This window comes from Strongylocentrotus purpuratus, unplaced genomic scaffold (assembly GCF_000002235.5).
Source record: "Strongylocentrotus purpuratus isolate Spur 01 unplaced genomic scaffold, Spur_5.0 spur5_scaffold_12, whole genome shotgun sequence".
Taxonomy (NCBI): domain Eukaryota; kingdom Metazoa; phylum Echinodermata; class Echinoidea; order Camarodonta; family Strongylocentrotidae; genus Strongylocentrotus; species Strongylocentrotus purpuratus.
Window position 1 is genome coordinate 7,660,640 of NW_022145597.1, and position 23,575 is coordinate 7,684,214.

Genomic DNA, 23,575 nt, shown 5'->3' on the forward strand with positions numbered 1-23,575 from the left:
TTGACGTGTGTTACCCCCCCCCCCCCACAAAAAAAAAAAAAATAATAATAATAATAATTAGATACCATAGTTCAAGTATGGGAGTTAAAAAGAACTATAAAGCATATAGGAATTAAGAGGAAGACATGTCTTTAATTTGTAAATAATACGAATAATTCGGGAAATGATTTTAAAAATATTGTCGATGTGATTTTTCCAAGAAAGCTTTTTGTCAACCGTTACACCCGAAAATGTATTAAAGGTAAAGACCAGTTATGGTCATGCGATTGCATTGTGAAAGAAACGTTGTGGAATCGATCAGAAAAGGTTGATCATGTAGCATCTAGTATCTGCAAGGTTCTGGAATCATCAAAATGATAAGAAATTTGGCCCATTCTTTGTAAAGTTACAAGCACTATACACACAAAGATGTATATGGGACTACCCTATATCTCTCACAGACCATGAGAGAAACAAATTTACCAAATATATTAATTAGTAGGCGGTTTCCCGGCAAATTTTTTATCATCATGTATTAGTCAAAACATATTCTTTCACATGATTGGTAATGAGAGCTTCCATTTCATTTTTTAAAATTGGGGCGTTTCCAATACTGGTCTTTACCTTTAAATGAAAGGAATGAAACACACTCCACTTGGTATCTTGATTGCCATTCTTTTCCACCGTATGTCTGCATAATGTGAGTATGTGTGTGTGTGATGTATGTACGTATGTGAGTATGAGTGTGTTGTATGTAAAAATGTACTTGCATATCACTGCCAAAATCCGCAATAATTTGAAGTTGGGCGGACGACGGTATGCAACTAGGCGCCATCTTGATTGTGTCTGAAGCACACATTAGGAGTAGATATTGATGAATTATTATTCTTCCGAAAAATGTTTCATTATCAAAGGAGTCTCGATCTGCGTTGTCAACGTTCTTTTGGAATTCACATTACGACGGTTAGAATAGCAGCTGGCGTATAGCTTAGGTGAGATTGAATTTTTTGTGCGTCGATTTGATGGAGTATGACAAAATGTGGGATTTTAAACACGGAAGTAAGATGAAACGAGTGTGTGTGGGTAGTACGTAGACTATGTGGTTTGTGGTGTATTTCTAGGTTTGTAAGAAGTGTTGTAATGGCAAACAGGAGGAGAAAACAAGGTGATATGATGTGGATGAAGCGGAATGAAGCAGTGTATTTTACCTCTATTTTCTTCTATATAAACTGAGGCTTTAAAGCTGAATAGACCCCCCCTCCCGTGCGAAGCGCGAAAGCTTTAAGGTTTCATCAAATTATAAGAGAAAGAAGACGATTCGCTGTACCGTCCTCGACTCTTAATCTTTGTTTGAATCAAGTTCCCCTGCCTCCGCGCGTAGCGCGGAAGCTCTGAAGCTTTATTAGATTATTAAAGAAATAAGACGATTCGTTGTACCATTCTCGACTCTTAATCCTTATCTAAATTCAGTTTCTTTTGACATTTCATTAGAGAAAGAAGACGATTCGCTGTACCGTCCTCGACTCTTAATCCTTTTTTGTATCAAGTTCCCCTTCCTCCGCGGAAGCTGTAGCGCGGAAGCTCTGAGTTTTATTAGATTATTAAAGAAAGAAGAAGATTCGTTGTACCATTCTCGATCGACTCTTAATCCTTGTCTGAATTCAGTCCTCCCCCCTACCCTCCCGCGGAAGCTTTGACGTTTCATAAATTATTAGAGAAAGAAGACGATTTGTTGTACCGTTCTCGACTCTTAATCTTTATCTGAATTCAGTTCCCCCCCCCCCCCCCTCCCGCGCGAAGCGCGGAAGCTTATACGTTTTATTAAACTATTAGAGAAAGAAGACGATTCGTTGTACCGTTCTCGACTCTTAATCCTTTTTCTTTCTACCCTCTTCCTTTCTTCTTTTTTTCTCTCTTTTTTTTTTGGCCGGTGTTTTGGCGTTTTTTTTTTTTTGGGGGGGGGGGGGGCGACCGCCCCCACCGCCCCCTGGCTACGCGCCTGTCCTTCCATGGGGTCCAAGATGAGCCAATGTGGACTCTGTGACGAATTCGAATTCGCAAATAATGTTGTCGACAATCAAACCTAACTGCAAAGCATGATGCTTAAGCAATATCTTGTATGGTGTATAAAGTGAAACAAATATTGAAATCATCCCTGATGTAGGGGTATATACCAATATCAAAAACTTGTATATTTTCGCTTTGAGCTTTTCCTTTGTAGGTGCCCTTTTTCCCCAGAAAGTGCCCCCCCCCCCCACTCTGAAAGTCCCTCGGCCGCCCCTGAGTTACATACATGGATCTAGTGCCTCTTGAAAATAAGCTCTTTGTATGTACATAAACAAGCAATACAACAGAATACTCCAGTTCGATATTTTGGAGAAAGATTATTATGTCACAACTTATTATTTGTTGTTGTTGAAAAGCTGATGAAGGTCTATGTATTGTATTCAAACATAACAGGCATAAGATAGTTAAGGTGTTTTTTAAGATTAGAATGTTATTTAGTTTGAAGTTTTGTTCATAACACCCTTCCAATAATAATTCACCTTCTAAGACTGGTTACAGTTTTTTAATAAAAAAATAGTGCTCTGGTCAGGGCCTTAGGGGAATATTATGCTTATATTTTAGAGCGTATCTGGTATATCTGGGTGAAGAAGGAGATAATGGAAGTTTGTTGTTAGGTAGTTGGAACGTAAGTTTTATATTATGTATTTAAGAAACAGACAGTTTGTAAGAGATCAGGAGTGGAAATTTTCTGTCATTTGAGAACCAAATTTTGCATCAGTGATATTTTTTTTCATTGAATTGAGTTTCCGCAGAGAGGATTCAGTTGGTTTAATTAAAGAAGGAAGAGAGTCAAATTAAGAACCAAAAGCAATATGTTTTTCATTTATTAATTAGAACTTTGTTTTTTGAGATCTCCTTACACAGAATATTGGAATGGGTTTTTTTCACGATGAATGTTGTTTGGAGACATCAATATTCATAAAATATATGTTTCTATCACCAGGAAATAAAGAATTTTCTGTCTACATGAACATTTCCTGGTTGCTTATTAATGCATTTGCCCACTGATAACATAATACTTTTACAAGTTGATATCCCTCACCTTTGGATTTTTTTTGTGTGGTAATGTCTAAATTTCGTTTAAAAATAGATGATATCAGTCTGGTAGGCCTACACTGCAGGCAAGAAGTCAGGACTAACATTTAGCATTTTATTAATTTTATTACCACTCTTATATTCTCTGAAATGTTATCTTTATTGAGGGTGACTTGAAAAAAGTTAATAACTTGGAGGGGAGGGGGTGCAACCTGCCACACGCTTCTACCTCTTGGTTGCTTTGATCCATTGCCGAAAATATTTTGGCACCTATCATCCCCCCCAACCACGGATACAAATCGACACCATATCTCTATTTGTTTTTCTCTCCCCCTCGTGTGTATACATGTATTTCTGATAATCTAGATTTCGATGTTTTAACATATTAATGACATCGCAAACATAATTATGTTTGTATTCATTAAATCTATTTTTCAATACCCCAATTCCTTTGCGTGCATAACATAGTAGTTAAGCATTTTTCATTGTCAAGTAGAACTGCAATCACAGCCTTGACGACTGCGTCTCTACGTGTCAAACGAAAGCATATGGCTCCGAATAGTCTCATTGGACAACGCGGAAATGGTGTGTTGAGGAGGGGAAGTGAGAGTGTTCATGCGTGTGGTAATTGTATATGACATATACAATTACCACACGCATGAACACTCTCATTGTGTCAACAATTAACGACTATCACATGACAGATGGCTAATCATAAATCTACAATGACGAGTAAACTGTACATCACAGTCCACAGATATATGTGTCTTGAACGTATATAGCAGACGGCAATCGGCGGATCAGACGACACTTGATAGTGATTTTGTATGTGAGATTGCTTTGCTAAATATAAAATACAAAAACCTTTTCCAGTGTGTGTGTGTAATTGGGTTTTTACAGACGTGTATCAATCAGATATGATTATTTACGTCTGGGGACCGACTTTTAACGTCACCATCCGAAAGACGTGACTCAGTTTCGAACCTGCGTTCTCGGCTGAATCAGTTTGTAACTTCCACTGTTAGCTGGATTACAGGCGCACGCCACAACGCCTAGCTTTTCCATATCTTTAAACTACCATAATATGACATTGATATCTGATAATTAAGCAGTTAGTAAAATAAACCTACGAAACTACATAATACAATAAAATACTTGACTGAAAATAGGGGAGTTTGAAGTCTTTCGTCTATGGCTGTCTTTTAATCCCCTTGAGAACTTAGTTCGGTGTGGACAATAGCAGTGGTCATCATTGTTATCAACTTTTAAATGTAGGGGGACAATGTTTCAGACCACCCCAACTAATTTTGTCAGACCACCCCAACTAATTTCTTGGAGAGCGATATACGAGATCTCCCTTCACCCCCCCCCCTATTCAGAGGCGACGCTCGGGGGGGGGGGGGGAGGGGAGGGGCTCCCTAATTTTCAATTACCCCCAAAGTGCACCCTTTTACATATTAAAGTGCCCTTTTTATTTTTGAAAAGTGCCCTATTACTTTTCACCTATGATAAGTGCCCCTTTTGTTTTGACACGTACCCCTTTTCCTTCGACAAGGCCCCATTTTCCTTTGCTATAAGTGTCCATCGTCCGTTCTCGTAAGTGCCCCTTTTCACTTTTGATAAGTGCCCCCTTCACCTCTGATTATTACCCTATTCAAATTTGGGAGGTGCCCCTTTTACTTTGACAAGCGCCCCTTTTCCTTTGTTTACAGTGCTCCTTCCCCCTTTTAACTCCGAAAAGCGCACCTTTTTTCTTCACATGTGGCCCTTTTCTTTTCGAATAAGTGCCCCTTTTCCTTATGATAAGTGCCCCCATTAAAAAAAGAGCTCCGTCCCCTTGTCATAAGTACTCCTCTTCATATCTGGTCAGTGACCCTTTTCAGGTGCGATAAGTGCCCCCTTTTCCCTTCTAGTAAGGGACCAATCCCCATTTTCATAAATGCCGTTTTTCACCTATTGTAAATGCCCCTTTTCCTTTCTATAGGGACCAATCCCCCTTTTCATAAATGCCGCTTTTCACCTCTTGTAAATGCCCCTATCAAAATATGATGAGACCCCATTTCCGTCGACAAATACCCATTTACAATTCTCACAAGTGCCTCTTTTGTAATCCCTGGTGAGTGCCTCTTTTCAGGTATATGAAGTGTCCCATTTTTACCTATGATAACTTCCCTTTGTAGTTTGACACGTGCTCCTCTCCTTTTCTAATAGGTGTCCGTAAACGTACCCCTATGTTAAAGCGACTAAGAGCAATTACCCCCCCCCCCCCAAAGCTCGTTCGCCTCACTCACTCGCATTTATAGCTGATATATTTATGTTACTTATCAAAATTCTTTTTAGGCTTCTGATGTGAGTAGGACTTATGATAATGTGCTTCTATCTCCATCAGGATTGGGCTTTTTCCTCTTCATAAGATGTAATTTTCGCACGGCGACCTCACAAATCTCAATTTTTTTTCTCCAGAAAGTGTCCTTTTTTTGTTGGTGCCCTCCCTTCTTTGGAAGTCGCTCCGCCACTCCGCACCACCCTCAGTCACGACTCATTTGTCTTTACCGCTACATATTCAGTGACTGGCGACAATTTGTGCCGCCAGCTTTTGTTTTCCCGGCACAAATTGTCGCTAGGGAGGCGAAAATTTGAACTCAGCAAGACCGGCACAAATTATTGTCGTCGTCGACAACTTGTGCCGCAACGGGTGAACCATATTGTGCCTTCTTCCAAAAATGAAACTAAATCGAAGGCGTTGGTCATGTTAGTGGTTCCTGCCTGCAGGCACGTAGCCAGAGTTTGATGTTTGGGGGGGGGGGGGCACATACATGTACTCGATCGACGTCCTGGGGAGGGGTCTAAAAAAGTTCATCCGATCAAGCAAATTTTGGGGAGCACGTGAGATTTGAGAAACAAAGATTTCCAACCGATCGACTCATGTTTTGGCACCTAAAGGGCAATGCAACACCTATTTTTTTTTTTGGGGGGCCCTATATTTCATTGTTGTGCTGCAACTCATGATTGTTTTAAAGTGAATGCCATTAGTGATATTAGAACCAATTACGGTATTTTATAAAACCAGACGTATCATAGAGAGGCAGGCTTAATATATTTACCTACGTGACATCTATTGTATACGGTGTTAGTTATGTTTACGAAGCATTTAGATTATATTATGGTCGTGTTATTATAATAATAGTGGGTTCTTGTATAGCGCTCATGTCAGTCAGATTTGACCCTCCTGGCGCTCCCGATTATGTAGTAGAAGTAGAAAATCGTTATATATTCATACTAAGTCAGGTTAAACCAACTAGTGTGAACACACCTCATAATATGTGTATGATTAATGTGAGATGTATAGTGACGAGTTCATACCCCTACTATACTAGTGGAGCGAGTAGTAGTAGAGTTAATCCTGATACCAATTCAATAGTCTGTGCATTGGGAGAAGTTTCTCCTGTTTTTATCAGAGATAACTGGTGACATGTCATGACTTATGGCTTTTGGTCAGCGGTAGTCCACCAACAAAAGAGAGAATTTGGTTTTGTAGTACAAGTTTCAGGTCTTGATAAATGAGTTTGTTATGTATTTGTAGTTTCTAACTCTAAATCCCTTTCTCTTTCTCTCGTCTCTCTCTCTCTCTCTCTCTCTTTTATTCCCTTTCATAACTGGTTTTCTCTCTTTTGCTGTTTAATATCATATGTGAAGACTGAGTGTGATTTTGTTTGAATATATTCCTTGTATCTTTTATTATACTTTTGTCACTGCATATAGAGAAGAGTTTTGCTAGAATTGAGAAAGTAATTTTGTATTATTTCAGAAAAGGATTTTAGGGTTAATGCGACTATAGACAGGTCGGGAAATTAGAGAAAGTTGGGTTAATGTGTAAAAAGACACAAAACGACTTTAAACTAGTTCACATTGGTCTATAATTACAGTGAGCCGTGTTCGGATTAGAATATAAGCAGCCAGATGTCTATGCCAATGTTGTTTATGAATTTAGAGTAGCTGTGTTCATATTCATATTTAATCCGTATTACATGTACTTGTATTTAGTCTCATTATTATACAGTTATTGACTGGCAGGGGGTGTAATATAACATTCTTTGGACCTGAAGGGAGTTACATTCCCAAGTGGTTATATTTTCCCGAAGCGCGCATCGCTGAGGGAAATATGGTCACGAGGGAAAAATATAACTCTCTTCAGGTCCAAAGAATGTTATATACCCCCTGCCAGTCAATAACTGTTATATTAGATAGCCTTGGGGTTTTTTTTATTTGGGGGGGGGGGGGGGTCCATTTTTTTTTTGCCCGAAATTTTAATTTTTTTCGGGGACAATCAAAATTACGGGAAAATAATCTGTCGAGACAGTTCAAGAAAAGAAAAAAACTTTTTTTTTTAAATTATAAAAAAAAATTGGGGAAAAAAAAAATTGAAAAAAAAAAAAAAAATGATTTTTTTTTTTTTTTTTTTTTTTTTTTTTTTTTTTTTTTTTTAAAAAGAAAATGTGGAAAAAGTAATTTTCAAGGGTAAAAAAAATTCGAAAAAAAGAAAATGGGGGAAAAATAAAATAAATAAATAGACGAAAGTTGTCAATGCAAAGAAGAATAGGAATTTAGAACGTGAACGTAAACTAGGCATTGACGAAAGGTCGTCAATGTAATACAAATTCAGATTGAGAACGAGCACAAGGCATTGATGGAAAGTCGTCAACAAAAATTAGGCAATCATAATTATGCTATAACACAATTCCTAAACCCATCATTCATAGCTTTTTCCAGGCATCAGCGCCTTCTTCAAGAAGTTTTAAATTCTTTCTAACGATAAGTGCTTTGTGTAAAATTGGGCAGCATAGGTTGATACTAAACTATTCAGATGATGAGCGACATCTCTTAAAGGTGATTAAATGTGGATGCGTTGGTCAATATCAGTGGGCAGCTTTAGTCGTGTTCACAATACTGTAAAGGTTCTAAAACATGCATAGCATACAAGGACACATTGAGTGTAGACAGAATATCTTATCCAATGAATTAGCAGGAATATTAGAGATGGAATTTCAACCCCAAAAATGGACATTCTTGCAAAGCAAGGACATGCTATAGATTGTATGTTTGGAAGCCAGATTCTGAACTATAAATAGGATACAGTGCTCGTGAACATGAAGACACTTTAACAACCTTTGCCATTCAAGATATGAAATTACTTGTATGCAGTTCTCCTGCTTTCAATCTAGAACCCTCTCCATAGTATTTTGTGCAATTGCTATTGAGTAGCTGAAATACCCTGCCAAAATAAGTATGTTTCTTCAAAGAGATATTTTTCTTAGTTGAAATATTTTGTGAGATTTTGCCAGATGCTAAATTATGTTGAAGACAGTCGTATATCTCTCTACATTGTAGATAATCTTCCCTTTAATGAAGAAAAGGATAAAGCCCCTGGTAGGTAGTCAAATGGACAAAGTTACCAGAAGAATGTGGACCTCACATAATGGGTTCTATTCCCTGCGGTTGGAAAAAAAAATAAGCCTACCTTTGATGCTTGAGCACTGTATCATGGAAACTTGGTTTATGCCTAGGTAATAGTGGTTTTTAGAGGTTTGAGCTGAACCATTACTATTGTCTCTCTGTATCTCTTTGCAGTCAGAATGCCTCCCATACATGAGGCTGCCCGGATAGGCAAACCAGTCCAGATCATCACCACCACTGATAATCATTCCTTTGAGTTGAACCATGAAGCCTTAAAGAAGCTGCTTCTCAATGAGGATGTAAGACACAAGAATGTGTGTGTCGTCTCAGTTGCAGGAGCGTTTAGGAAAGGGAAGTCATTCCTCCTAGACTTCATGCTCAGATACCTCAACAAGCAAGTAAGTCAGTTGCCCATAAATGTACGTATGAAAAAGTAGTACTTCTCTGATTCTTGTTTTATAGTGTTACTGGCTTTCATAGAACCTAAGTAGAGGTATGTCAGATGTTTCTTTCAGCTGCGAAACAGTATGATAAAAGAAGCTTCAAATGCATTCAGAATCGAGGTCGTTGTGAATGATAATTTCAGACTTAATTTTTTTTATCCACGTATAATGCAGACCCTTTAAATTCTTATGTTCACGATGGATAAGACATAAAATTTGATTCGAATCAAAATGTTTGTCGAGACTTATGTCGTATTTTTCCGGTTTTTGCTGATTGTTCATATTCACAGGAATTTGATAATCCTCTGTTGTATCTTATTCTCAGAACTTTCATATTTTATACAGTCATGTTAACTTGTGATTTGTCACTCCCTTGTACAAACCCTTTGTGGAATCTACGTAAGGGGGTATCTCACTAAGCGGCAAATTTAGGTTTCGCCACAGTTTGTAAAAGTTGGCAAACGTTTCGTAAAGGTTACAAGAAAGTTCGCATACAGTTTTCATTGTCGCAAACAGTTTTTCTTGTCGCAAGAAATTTAGAACATATCTCACTGAGCGGCGAATGCTTGAGAACGTAGGGAATTTGGGTTTTGGCCAGGGTGAGTAAAAGGTTGCAAAAGGTTGCAGGAAAGTTCTCAAACATTTTTCATTTTCGCAAAAATTCGCTGAAATGTTGCTAATTGTCGCTAAACGTCACTAAAAGTCGCTGATTTTCGCTAGAAAAGTTGGCGAATCGAAATTCGCAACGTTCGTAAGGGGGGGGGGGGATGGGTGTGGGGGTGCGACACCCCCCCCCCCGCCCCCCTCCACTTGTCAGGATATTATCGATAAAATTGCGCTGCCGTCGGGAAAAAAGAGAAAAGGGGGAGGGGAAAAAAGAGAGGGAAAGGGAAAGAAAGAAAAAAGAAAAGGAAAAGAAAAGAAAGAAAGGAAAAGAAAGGAAAGAAAGGAAAGAAAGGGTGTACATACTTTCATGTTCCTTCATGTAATGTTTTATCTATCAGGGATCAAAGGATTGGCTTGGACCAGAAGACCAACCGTTAGCAGGATTTTCCTGGAGGGGAGGTACTGAGAGGGAAACCACAGGGATCTGGGCTTGGAGTAAAGTATTCCTATGTCCTGGACCAGATGGTGAAGAGGTAAGGTTATTCAGAAACACCATACTTGAATGATGTCATCTCTTTTTCATAAATGTGTGCCTGACAGGCAGGCATGCCATATTAGAGCTACAGATTTTATACCATATAGTGATGTACTTTGTTACTTTCTCCAATCACTCATGTGACAGATTGTGGAAAAGAAATAATGTGATCCTTAAATATTCTCAATCAATCATTGTATCCTGAAATAAATATAATTTGTCTTAAATGATTTTGAATGCACAATTCAGTCTTTGGTTTTAAAGCACTGTCAAAATTAAATCCCTGTATTCAGTCTATGGAAATGTGTAGATTCGGTGAGCTATGAGTTATTTTTATAAACTTATTAACACATAACATGAAGCATGTTTAGTTACCATCTAAAATTATTTTATTTGTTCATATGATTATGAACAGCAACAAAAATTGGGCATGTTGACATCCATTAGCATTGCCTGGTAGTCTAAAGTTCAATGTTGACCGCAAAGATGGATAATTATTTAATAAAATCTTATTGAAGAATAATTGAGTAAATTCTGTTCTTATAGTCTGAATACTAAATTCTGGAGGTTACAATATAATGGGATACAAAAAATAATTACAGTCTTTACACAGTGCTTCACAATAATTAAACAAAAGCAGCAATAAATAAATTTATCTTTATGGTATCATGAAAAAATGGGCATATTTTATATTGACCTAAACACATTACTATTGATATATTCCTATAATGAAACTTTGTAATGCAGGGTGGATTTTTTAAACCCATTTTTTTTTTTTGGGGGGGGGGGGCGGCGGTGAATTCATGGGGAATAGAAGTAGGTGCAGAATAGAAGTAGGTACAGATTCTTTTCAGTGGTGTAAACAATTGATTTAATGAAGAACTAGATTAGTTTTTACATTACATGTAACTACACATGTAGGATAGCTTCTAGTGAAGACCTAGAACTTAAATCTGGAATGAATAGTGTCTGAATTACAAGTTAAATGGATCCCAAACCTGCCTAATATAGGATTTAGATGTAAACCTAGTTAAAACGTATCTGTTAAAAATAATTTCAAAACATGATATTGTATACATTACTTTTCTGCCATGGTTCTCATAACTTAATGGTTAGTAAATTGATTAATTAGAAATAGACACATGCATATGTGCAAATTTGAGTTGCTTAAAAAAAAATTAAAAAAAGATTTTATGTATGTATAACCAGTATTTGAAAGTGAAAGTTAAACTTGTTATTATTTGTAGGTTGCAGTGATCTTAATGGACACACAGGGAGCCTTTGATTCAGGGTCAACTGTCGAAGAATGCGCTAAGATGTTTGCTCTAAGTACCATGAATAGCTCACATCAGGTGAGTTGGTTGGTTGCTGTACAACTTATATGCTCATTCAGATATGACGTGGTAAAACTACGGCAGTTTTTTAAAATTATTTTTGTCATGCAATGTGCTTCTTATTTCTGTATCTTATAACACAGTGTTCAATGAATATGCAAGTCCTGCAATGCACGTAGTTTCCTTTCATTTACATGTTAAAAAAAATATCTGATAAGCCTTTTAAAGGCCCTATCCTACTGAGCGGCGAATGCTTGCGAACGTAGCGAATTTGGATTCGCCAACTTTTCTGACGAATGTTGGCGAAAATCGGCGACTTTTAGTGACGTTTAGCGACCATAAGCAACATTTGAGCGAATGTTTCTGAAAGTGTTTGCGAAAGGCAGTTGGCGACTATAAGCGAATGTAAGCAAATGTTAGCGACAGTTTTTGCGAAGATTAGCAAGTATTTGCCAATCATTTGCCACTATTTCGTCCCTATTTTCACGAAGTGACGGTAGTGAATGGTAATCCCATACAATTTGTGTGCGGAATTTCCTCACTACCGTCACTTCGTGAAAACAGGAACGAAATTTTGTGAACGTTTGAGACCTTTTGAGAACTCCTGGTACTCGATTTTATAAAGGAACCATATGGTAACGTGGTCGCTAGCATTGGCGAAACAAAGAGAACCGACGATAACAAAGAGCGACGCCGTCTTACAACCGTTTGCAAAGGCTAAAGATTGGTTTGCAAAGGCTTACGACTGTTTTGCAAACATCTGCAATTGTTTGCGAAACAATAAAGTCGCAGAGAAATTTTGAACACGTTCAACATTTCTTTGCGACAAGAAAAACTGTTTGCGACAATGAAAACTGTTTGCGAACTTTCTTGCAACCTTTTGCAAACTTTTTCGAACCCTGGCGAAACCCTAAAAGGCCTATCTCACGGAGCGGCGAATGCTTGCGAACGTAGCGAATTTGGGGTTTCGCCAGAGTTTGTAAAATGTTGTATAAGGTTGCAAGAAAGATCGCAAACAGTTTTCTTTGTTGTAAACAGTTTTTCTTGTCGCAAAGAAAGAACATGTTCAAAATTTCTTTGCGAATTTATTTTTCCGTAAACAGTTGCAGGCGTTTGCAAAACAGTCGTTAGCGTTTGCAAAACAGTCGTAAGCCTTTGCAAACGGTTGTTAAACGGTTTTGCTCTTTGTTTTCGTCAGTTCTCTGTGTTTCGCCAAAGCTAGCGACCACGTTACCAAATGGTTCCTTTATAAAATCGACCCATTGAGTACCAGTAGTTAGCAAAAGGTCTCAAACGTTCACAAATAGTGGCAAAGGATTGGCAAATAGTTGCTAATCTTCGCAAAAGTTGTCGCAACCATTTGTTTACAGTCGCTAATAATCGCTAACTGCCTTTCGCAAACACTTTCGGAGACATTGGCTCAAATGTTGCTAATTGTCGCTAAACGTCACTTAATGTCGCTGATTTTCGCCAACATTCGTCAGAAAAGTTGGCGAATCCAAATTCGCAACGTTCGCAAGCATTCGCTGCTCAGTTAGATAGGCCCTTAAATTCGCTACGTTCAAAATCATAGGGCCTTTACTGATGAATTGTCTTCTTGACTCAACTATCTGCACAACATGTGTAATAAGTTAAGCCAAGGTCACAACTGGCCATGCACCTTTCTGAGACATGTCTGTTTGTTTTGAGAAGTTGCCATTTATTTATCCATTTAAAAAATACGCTGCGGTTTACCAAGGCATATCTGAAAGAGCCTCTATAAAAATATAGAGGCAAAGCTTACAGGCTAATTAAAGTCCACTCCAAAAATAATTTGCATTTAATAGATGCAGAAAAACAAGAGAAACATTGCACAACAAATTTGAGTAAAATCATGAATTTTTGAAAAAGTATGACAAATTTTGGAACAATAGAAATCACTACACACATTGCGAATTTAGTTATCAGTTTGTGACGTCATTGTCTCACTATTTATCAATAGCTTTACATATGTTTATCCCATTAATTTCCATTTTTATCCCCTAAAACTTGATTTTCCCTTGTCTATATACCCAGGTTATATGATTTGTATAATACTGCGTGCATGACATTTCACAAAATCTTTTGTGAACTTTGAAGAATTGACACTATTGATCTGAGTATTGTATATTCATAATCATTGAGTTTTATATATTAAATACTTTGCCAAAATTCAAATTTGTCATGATTCAAATGAAAAAAAATTACTCTATATTAGAGCATCCACACAAAAACATATCATACTATCAATATAATTTGGATGCTGGTGTGAAGAAATAAGATTCTTAGGAGGAAAATGGAAAATTTATATTATCAATATAAAATAAACAATTAGTGGATAGTGAGGCAATGACGTCACAGACTCATGGGTGAGTTGCCAATGACGTCACAGACTCATGAGTGAGTTGCTAATTTGTCCTGTGATTTTCAAAGTTTTCCATCTCATTAAAAATTCATAACTTTCTTATTATTAGTTAACCGATTTTGCTCAAACTTTTTTGATTGGTTTGTCTGATTTTTCTGCTTCTATTGAAGGTAAATTATTTTTGGAGTGGACTTGCCCTTTAAGATGTGCTGTTGGTTTTGAGGGAATATTTTACTGATAAGTGCTGATGGCTCAAAAATACAGGATTCATTATATACTGGTATAATTATATCCTTGTATTAAATCCCTACATCACTGTAGAGTAAAATTGTTATCATCTGTTCTTTATACCTTACAGGTTTTGAACTTGAGTCAAAATATTCAGGAGGATGACCTACAGCATTTACAATTGTTTACTGAGTATGGAAGACTGGCTATGGAGGAGGAGAGTTCTGAAGCCAAACCATTCCAGGTCAGTCACTAATGTATTGGCAACAACTGCAAAATCTTTAACTAGTCAAATTCCTAACTTCCGAACGTTAGACTCAGCTCTATTCATAAGCCCAATCATAATACCTAACCTGAAATCCAATGGCATCAATATCTTCATCATATTTTTGTTGAGTGGATTGGCACTGGAATGAGTTGCAATAATCATGCATTCAAGCCCTAGCCCCCCTCTCAGTGTTATTTAGGGTACGCATATGCGTGTTCCCTCCTTTTGAAAACACCCCTCTAAGTCCGGTGTATAAAGTCAATACGGGCCGGATTTTTGTGTACTACGAGCCGGACTTTGGTGCGTGGAAACTGGAAAGTACCCCTTTATCGGACATTTTGGGAACACGCATGCTGTCATTCCGACCCCGGAGTTGGGGGGGGGGGGGGGGGCTAGCCACTTTGTGAATTTAGCAAGGTTTTTCATCAATATTGCTTCTGTAGAATTATAAGTGTGTATGGATTGTGAATGAAGATTGTAAAAGCTTGTTCACTGATCACACAACATAACTCTATATTTATTTTTAGCTACGAGGCAGCAAGGTTGCACTGACAATAAAATACGTGATAAACTGTTTTCCCTCTTCGTTATTTTATTGAGAAATATAAACTGTAGACTAAACACAAAGTGTAGTCATGCAAGCAAATAAATGATTCAGAATAAGAATCACATGAATGAGAATTGAGAATATTGCACGGAGGTTACATTAATGGCCAATAATAAATTAGATGGATGGACATGATCAATTTAATGAATAAATATAGAGTTTACGACATAGTAGAAATGATGTCGAAAGTCCAATAATGACGACGGGTGAAGAACGAAGGAAGGGGCTCACGCGATGATAATGCGGTGGCTTGATGACGAAAATGCGTCTTCGATGTCGTGCCTGAAGAACCGTGAAGACGCAATGTCGACGCGAATGCTCGTGATGATGAAGACGCTCTCAGGCGAGAAGAGAAGAAAAGAGATGTGGCTCTCGAAGACGAAGCAGTGAGTCGCTCGATGTCGGAGGGTAAGGAAGAAATGAAGACATCAAAGCCGGTGGTAATGCAGATCAGAGCAGTGAGTCGCTCGATGGATGAGCCAAACTTTGATGTATGGTCAATTTAAGAGAGCTGCGGTGAATCGAGCTCGTGGTGAATGGTCAGGCAAGGCTACGGTGAGTCGAGCTTGTGTGGGTGAACAATCTACCGGAGCGAAGGAACTGGTAGCTCCCAGCGGAGAACCAAGCGTCAGTCCTGATGTCGGTCCTGATTAAACGTTCCACTGAAAGACTCCTAGCGCACTGGAGAGGGCAGAGAGAGAGAGAGTAAACGTGCCATTGCAAGAAGGTGATATGCACGGCAAAATAATAAGCCCAGAGAGACAATCTTGACTCGACTGTCATGGTAGCAGGTGTTGTCAACTCGACTGAGGTGTAAGTAGGATTGAACCAAACCTCACGTGTTGAGATACGCGGTGTGAACGATGCGCGAACCCCCCCCCCCTCCCCTCCCCCTCCGGGAACGGAGGGACCGCATGCGTGTTTCCAAAATCTCCGGCTCGTAACAAAAGAAAAGGGTCTACCCGTATTGACTTTACACACCGGACTTATGCTGTAAAGGGGGGGGGGGGGGTGCTGAAAAGGCTCGTATAACAAAAGAAAAAGGTCTACCCGTATTGACTTTACACACCGGACTTATGCTGAAAAAAAGGGGGTGCTGGGAACACGCATATTATGCTTAACCTAAATAACACTGAGTGGGGGGCGGGGCGAAACCACGGTGCTCGATTGGAGGAACACACGTGGTCCGAATAAATGAATATAAATAAGTAGCGTGATGGAAAATTACTAAGAACATGAATGTACAGTAAAAGTAGTGCGAATGTATGAGACGCTACATTTCTCTCCACCAATGTATATAATTAGGTGAATTAAATGCAAACATCAATCATTACAGTTGGATTAGCATTTAAATGATGGTTGCCAAGTATGCCCTGTGTGAGTGCAGGATTTTAAATAATTCCAATAATGCTGGGTGGTAAGAAAACACTGTAAAACGATCAGTTCTTAGTATTGTAGTTATTCGTCTGCATGATATTTTGATAATATGTCTGATATTTCACGCTTGTTGAATCACTTGAAGATGAGAAGTATCTGTGTTTGTCTTGTTAACAATAATAAGTTCATGCTATTACTTATTTCTATTTTGATGTTAGTCTTTGATGATCCTGGTTCGTGATTGGAGCTACCACTATGAATATGACTATGGGGGAAGTGGAGGTTCCAAGTTCCTTGACAAGAGGTTGAATGTAAGTATTAAACACACAATCAATATAGTGTTTCATGTTATAAGTAAATATTCTGCTATTAAGATGAGTTATAATAATCCTAGCTACATTGATGTTTAGTTGCAGTTTTTGTTTATTTGTTAGTTTTAAATTGGGTTCACCTTTATTTGTAATGTGTATTCTTTTTTTTAATTACACGTGAAATGCATAAAATTATATCAGAAAGGAGTTTTATTTTCGTGTTAAAAAAATGGCTTGTGCTTTAAATACCTTTGATCACAGGTACTCCTGGACATCCACCCCCGGATAACCACTTCCAGTCAACTACCCTCTAGGACAACAACCCCCTAGGAAAACTACCCCTAGGGCAACCACCCTCTAGGACGACTACCCCCTGGGACAACTACCCTCCAGACAACTACCCCAGACAACTAACCTCTACGACAACTACCCCCTACGACAACTACCTCCCGGATAACTACCCCCGGACAACTACCCCCTACGACAACCATTCTCTAGGACAACCACCCCCCGGAAAGCTATCCTAGTGGTAGGTGTCTTGGGGTAGTTGTCCGGGGGTAGTTGTCCTAGGGGGTAGTTGTCCTAGGGGATAGTTGACTGGGGATTGTTATCCAGGGGTGGATGTCCAGGGGGTAGGTGTCCGGTGCCATATTGTACATGTTTATGTAAGATTCAATCAGGAATTTGATCTAGAAGGATGGTGTGAAACGATCGAAGTACTTTTGCATTTTGGAAGTGTCCACTAACATATTTTTCACCCTTGTTGTTACTTGTTGTTGTTGGAAGTTCTCCTTACTGTTTATTTTCATATAATGGTTGCCAATCAACGGTATTATTGAATTATCTTGTTTTGTGGTTTTCATCTATGTTGTACTGACAGGAATCAGCTAGGCATAGAGATTTACAGGATGTGAGACGTCATATCACAAGCTGCTTCAAGAGACTTGGCTGCTTCTTGATGCCTCATCCTGGTCTAGCTGTAGCTAACGATCAAGACTTTGATGGTAGATTAGCAGGTAGGTGATTTAACTTCCTAAACAATAATTGAAAGTTATGCTATCATTAAATACGTTTCACCTACTAGGAAAATTCCCAATGAAAAGGATAAAGACTCCTGTATTTTAATAAATATCAAATTGATTGATATAGTGCAAGACGCTTTTTTGTATTATCCGTCTATTATTATTGTCTTATTAACACATAGAGGAACCGAATTTCTAAAGGAAAAATGAAATTTCTAAATTCCTACATTCTGTTGACAAAGTATATATGAACATTACTATCAATTTCAAGAAATTAATGTTAATTTTCATTTTAAAATAATGTTATTCGTAACAACCCAATGAACTAAGACGGGAAGGGATTCAAATTTGTCAGTTTGTTTAAACCCTTTTAAAGGTACCAATTTACAGCCAACATCAAATTATTTAGAACTTTGCAGGAATTATGAACATGTCACGTATGTCCTATCTATGAAATTTAAACGTTAACAGTGTCCTAATATTCAAATTATGCAAGGAAACCCGTTTACTTTCTAGACTTCACTGTCAGACACTATTAAGTGACTGACTGACTTCTTTTTTTTTCTTTGGTAATAACATACGTAAAATGAGCTGCAAAGCGTACATGAGCATTTTTCGTCTACATCAATAACCCAATTCTAGTAATAGCCAAAATTAAACTGATTGAATCTTGGCGCAGCATAAAACGTACGACCATTCGGCCTGTGGCGGATCCAGGGGGGGGGGGGGGGCCTTGAGAAACAAAATCATGTAAAAACACGTGATTTTTACCTTTGTGGGGGGTTGGACCCCCCCCCCCCGGCGCTCAAGAGGGGGGGGGGGGTGCAAATTTTCAAATTTTCGGGAGCAAAAAAAAAAAGTTGGGCCCCCTCCCTTAAGAAATCCTGGATCCGCGCCTGATCCGGCACAATGGTCTAAAAATCAGACTATTACTTTAGTGATTGCAATCACTAAAGTCGATTCGAAAACTAATGGTCTGAAAGACTTTTTCAAGCCCTTTCGTTTGGAGGGAAATTTTAAATTAGCATTTTTTTTCCATTTTGTTGGCCTGCAAATGGGACATAGTACTTTTTAAAGCTTTAAGAATTCAGCTCATGATCCAAAATCATTTTGTTTTCTTCTTGATTTCAGATATCAGTAAAGATTTCAAGACCTATCTGCAGGAATTAGCTCCTCTTCTTCTTTCGAAGGAAAATCTGATTGTCAAGGAGATCAATGGCACTAAGGTCACGTGTCAGGCACTTCTAGAGTACTTCAAGGTCAGATTTGATATTACACTGACTCTAACCTATTATTCGGTAGAAAGATATACTTCTAATTCAAACCAAATAATTACATAATCAATGTCGCAGCTTTAATGGCCTTCTGGTAATACAGCAATCTACATTTGCCAAATGCAGCCGAGCTAAAGCCGGGGTAATAATTGTGGAGCGCCGGGATTATAGAGTCTGACAGGCCTGAGCGCTTCATATACATAATACACACATTGTTGTTGTTGTTATTGGGTTTTAAGGCCTTCCAATCTGGCTATACCACAGAACTAGACGAAACGTATTTTACAGTTGTGTGTGCTATACTGCTCAAAGTGGCCGCTCGGTACATTTTCCCTGACAGTCGGCCTATTTTTCAAGATGCCCACCGGCATTTTTATTTTTGTTTTTTATTTTTCAGAAAAAGATCATTTTAGCAGTGAAATTGTTTTCTTTAAAAAAATTATTAAAAAATAAAAAATAAAAAAAAGGAGGCGGCCCCCAAAAGGAAGAGGGCGGGGACGCTAAACATGTATAATTGTGTGTAATGGGCTTATAGCTAAACTGATGACTCTTAAGTTTCCCTGTAGCTCACAATGCGCATATATTATATCCACTCAAACTTTATGTCTATACCAAAAGCGCTAATTGTGTCACTTTCTCCGATATTTCTATAATTATACTAGATTTGTTCATGTTTTAATAGCCTGCAGGGCAGGCATCGAATCTGATGATGTTACTACAGATACTCAAAGAAAGTCCTCTATTTATTGTAGGGCTAGGATGGTCGCTGTCAGTTTGGTAATCATAATATTTACTGGGGTGGTTCTATAAACTCTACTTATCTTAAATTTTGTAATATAAAAAGCTGCACCTGTTAGACCATCATCAAGTTTGGATCCATCTATTTAATCTTCAAATAGTTATTTCATTTTATTGAAATATTTTCCAATGCACAATTTAACTGCTGTATTGGAAGCCTGTCTACGGAACTCTGAGGGGGGCTCCCAGCACTCGACCTGAATCGCTGCTAAGGATTTGTCGTATTGTATAAACAGACATGGGCAGATAAGGGCAATTTATACCAAAATTGTAAAACCCACCGAGATGAATACTGGATACGTGTATGCAATGTGGTTATGTTATCATCATTTATTTATGCATCGATGGGTACGTTCTAAGTTATGCCTAGGTCACATATAAACCGGGCCGCGTACGATTTTCCCTACCCGGCGGCTTGCGGTGGATTTAAAGACCGTGCGGGAACCTTCCGATTGTCATTTCTATGGCATGTGTGGTCACGTTTTCTGCGGTGCTCAGGAGGTGCCCGGCGAAAATTGGTCGAGTGAAATGCAAGGCGCCCGTAAAAGTGCCGGCCGGTGAGCTCACGGGCTCCGTCCGATGAGCAGGTGCACCCAGGGCTCCCGGAAGGTGCCTTGCCGGGGCCCGGACGGGTGACGTGCGGTGCACTGAACTATGTGTCCTCTGACATCCGCACCTCCTGTATTCAAAGCTGCGTTGTACATGTTGAGATGCCGCCGTGAGGGGGCCGCACGGGCAATATTCATTTCAATTGGCCCCCGGACGGCAGACGCTCGGTGTTGTGCATATCACCGGGGCTGTTGAGTGGCCCGTGAGGGAACCGTAGGGTAGACGTACGACACCCTCGAGCACCGCAAGGCGCCCGTAAAGATTTTTCAAAGGAATTTACCCAACAAAATCGTGAGGGGCCCTACCTACGGGCCCCTTACGGGCTTTCTACGGCCTAACGGGCAGGAAAAAATGCCGGGGGAATTGGGAGCAGCCAACTCAGCACCACGGCGCCCGTACGGCTTTAAAAACTGTCCCGGCGCCCTGTAGGAACTTTACGGCAACCGGCCGGACACCGGCCGAAAAATCCCAAAATGTCTGTCTTTACTCGCCGTACGGGCCCCGGAGTGTATATTTGAAAGCCCCATAACGCAATATGCATTCAGGCATTCATATACATTTGATTTCTTGTCCAAACTCATATTCCTAAAATTGGCTTTATCCTTTTTCTCTACTAGTTCTTGTAATTGAGTTTTAAATGTGTTTCCATGTACAGTCAAACCTGCTTTAGTGACCACCTGTCTACAAAGACCACATTTTTGTTCCACTTGAAAATGGTTTCTCTTTGAAAAATGTACTAAAGGAACCTGACTACAAAGATCAATTTTTGTTTTTCCCATTCTGGCGGTCGCTAGAGACAGGTTTGACTGTAGTTTGTATTTGTACAATACTCTATCTTTTCATGCTGTTTGGTTCAGGCTTACATCACTATCTACAAGGGAGACGTTTTACCTGAACCTAAGACTATACTACAGGTAAGAAGAAAGATGTATGACCAGAAAATTAATGATGTTACAGTTTCCAATTGCATCTAACATGTATCTTTTGTAATATTGCAGGGGAATAGTAAAGGAAATCATCTATATATTATCAATATAAACTTTGATTCAACTTCCCATAACACTTCACCTAGAAAGAATAAAGTCATTTCATTATAAATATAATTTCATATAACGAGTTCTGTGTTAAGTTCAAGCTGGTTATTTTCATTAAGACATATGAATTTGAAATGGGCCAATAATTTTTAGTACATTAATAGTAATAGCCTTATTACATAAAAAAAACACGTTTCTGTGATGCTTTAAGGCATTGAAAGAATTACATTGTTTTAATGCTGTTGATATGATTCCAATTTGTATTTTATCCATCATAGAATTGATGTGTTTAACCATCCGCCGGGTATGCATTTACTTAATTTGTTGTATAGGCGACAGCAGAGGCCAATAACTTAGCTGCAGTAGCAAGTGCTTTGGACAAATACACTAAGGATATGGAACAGGTGAGGAAAGTTTTGTAGTAGATAGAACAACAACAGTATAAATGCTGCCATGTTCATATTTCATGCATTAAAGTGATTGTACTACGCTAGTGCCTTGCATTTACTATTGTCATGCCACAACAACTCTAATTTGTTGATAAGAATCAAAAGTTCTTGGTTGGGTGCATGCTCGCATGTTCGTGTATGTTTAGAGTCACAATGTGGGTTAGCATTACATGGGAAACAGTTGGATATATTGCTCGTTCATATATGACGCGGCAAAAACTGCAGCAGTTTTTTTTTAAAATTTGGACGTAAAGTGTAATAGCTATATATAGGCGTAACATTTCTTTGTCTTATAATACAGAGCTCAGTGAATAAGTGCAAGTCCTTTGCTGCGCGTAGTTGCCATTCTGCGTTTAAATACAAAGTTGCAGCTTTTTGTGGCGCTTTACCCCGCCATATCTAAACGAGCCTTTATGCCTAGGTCACATTTGCCGCGGCGGCCATGGGGTCTAAAATATCTACGGCCAATAGCAATTAGGCCCCCCCCCCCCCCCCCAAAAAAAAAAAAAAAAAAAAAAAAAAATGTTGTATTGCTCTTTAGGTGCCAAAACATGGGTCGGTCGGTCGGTCGGAAATCTTTTTTTTTCTCCCTCTTTGGGCTGACTTTTCCGCAAAAAAAACGGTAAATAAAAAAAAATTAATTAAAAAGCCGACCGTAGATTTCATGATTTTGGGATCGGTCGCAAAGGGAAATACAACATTGTTAAACGACCTTATAGGGCCACTATACACGGTCGCATACGGTAGTAGTCACATATGTTAGCTGGATGTATTTTTCACTGAGTGTACTAGATCTTGGACTGTATGAATAGTTTTATAACTTGGTGTATATAAAATGGAAAGCTGAATTCCTATCTGCTGAATCAAAATTTAGACAAAGATTATAATAGGATATATGAGCTAGCAGATGGTCGGAACCTCTTTTGAAGGCATAACAGTTTTGCCATCCATTCTCAGTCTTATGCAGGGCTATATCCTTCTTGTATGTGATACAGGTATGTGGAGGTGACAAGCCATACCTGAGTCTAGATGAGCTAAAGAAGAAACACAATCAAGTTGAGGAAGCAGCCATTAATCAATTCAGAAAAGTACGCAAGATGGGAGGAAGGCAGTACAGCCAGCAATATGAGGAGAAACTTTTAGCTCAGATGAAGACTTACGAGCAGCAGTATATCAAACACAATGATAACAAGAAGCCGTTCAACATGCAAACCATACTCCCAACGTACATCACGCCATTGGTGATTGGAATAGCAGGAGGCTTGTTTTTGTATGCTGTTGGGGGGATTACACCGATGTCCGTTATAATAATAATAATAATAATTGATTCTTATTGAGCGCTACTACAGACAAACTGATCAGAGCGCTATACAACAGAAAAGAGACATACAAATCATAACAATTAAACAAGGAACAGTAATAAGGCCAGTCAAGAAGGTAAAGAAGATAGCTGATGTTCTTTACAATTCGACAAAAGTAATGAACACACAACAATAATGAGCTAACTTCCCCTAAAGGGTAGAAATAAACAATAATATTAATATATTACATTTATAAAGCGCTTAATACAATGTTTCTAATCGCTTAACAAAAATAAAAAGTAATGTTAACCTACAAATTACAACAATATAATAATACATGATACATAATTCTAATAACAAATTCCTAATAACAATCATATAATAATAATACTTAATATTTACATAACGCTTTATAATTTAACAAACAAGATAGGATTACATTAAACAGAGAAGTCTTAGTT

At 38.5% G+C, this 23,575-nt stretch overlaps 1 protein-coding gene across 1 annotated transcript; it reads left to right on the top strand.

Annotated features, from left to right (window-relative positions):
• The first annotated feature begins 809 nt into the window (after positions 1–809).
• Positions 810–23,228, top strand: LOC100891986 (atlastin-2-like). Its single transcript, XM_030981738.1, has 12 exons — positions 810–971; positions 8,710–8,933; positions 9,983–10,117; positions 11,367–11,471; positions 14,195–14,308; positions 16,535–16,631; positions 16,829–16,834; positions 17,515–17,643; positions 18,781–18,908; positions 21,188–21,244; positions 21,697–21,768; positions 22,809–23,228. The coding sequence occupies exons 2-12, from the start codon at positions 8,715–8,717 to the stop codon at positions 23,148–23,150; spliced, it is 1,404 nt and encodes a 467-aa protein (XP_030837598.1). The 5' UTR covers positions 810–971; positions 8,710–8,714; the 3' UTR covers positions 23,151–23,228.
• The last annotated feature ends 347 nt before the right edge of the window (positions 23,229–23,575 follow it).

What these genes read in the sequence shown, in the direction of transcription:
- LOC100891986 (XM_030981738.1), top strand. Translation starts at nt 8,715, where the DNA reads ATGCCTCCCATACATGAGGCTGCCCGGATAGGCAAACCAGTCCAGATC. An exon ending in TCAGATACCTCAACAAGCAA is followed by an intron (nt 8,934 to 9,982) that starts GTAAGTCAGTTG and finishes TTTATCTATCAG; the next exon opens with GGATCAAAGGATTGGCTTGG. An exon ending in CTTTGATGGTAGATTAGCAG is followed by an intron (nt 17,644 to 18,780) that starts GTAGGTGATTTA and finishes TCTTGATTTCAG; the next exon opens with ATATCAGTAAAGATTTCAAG.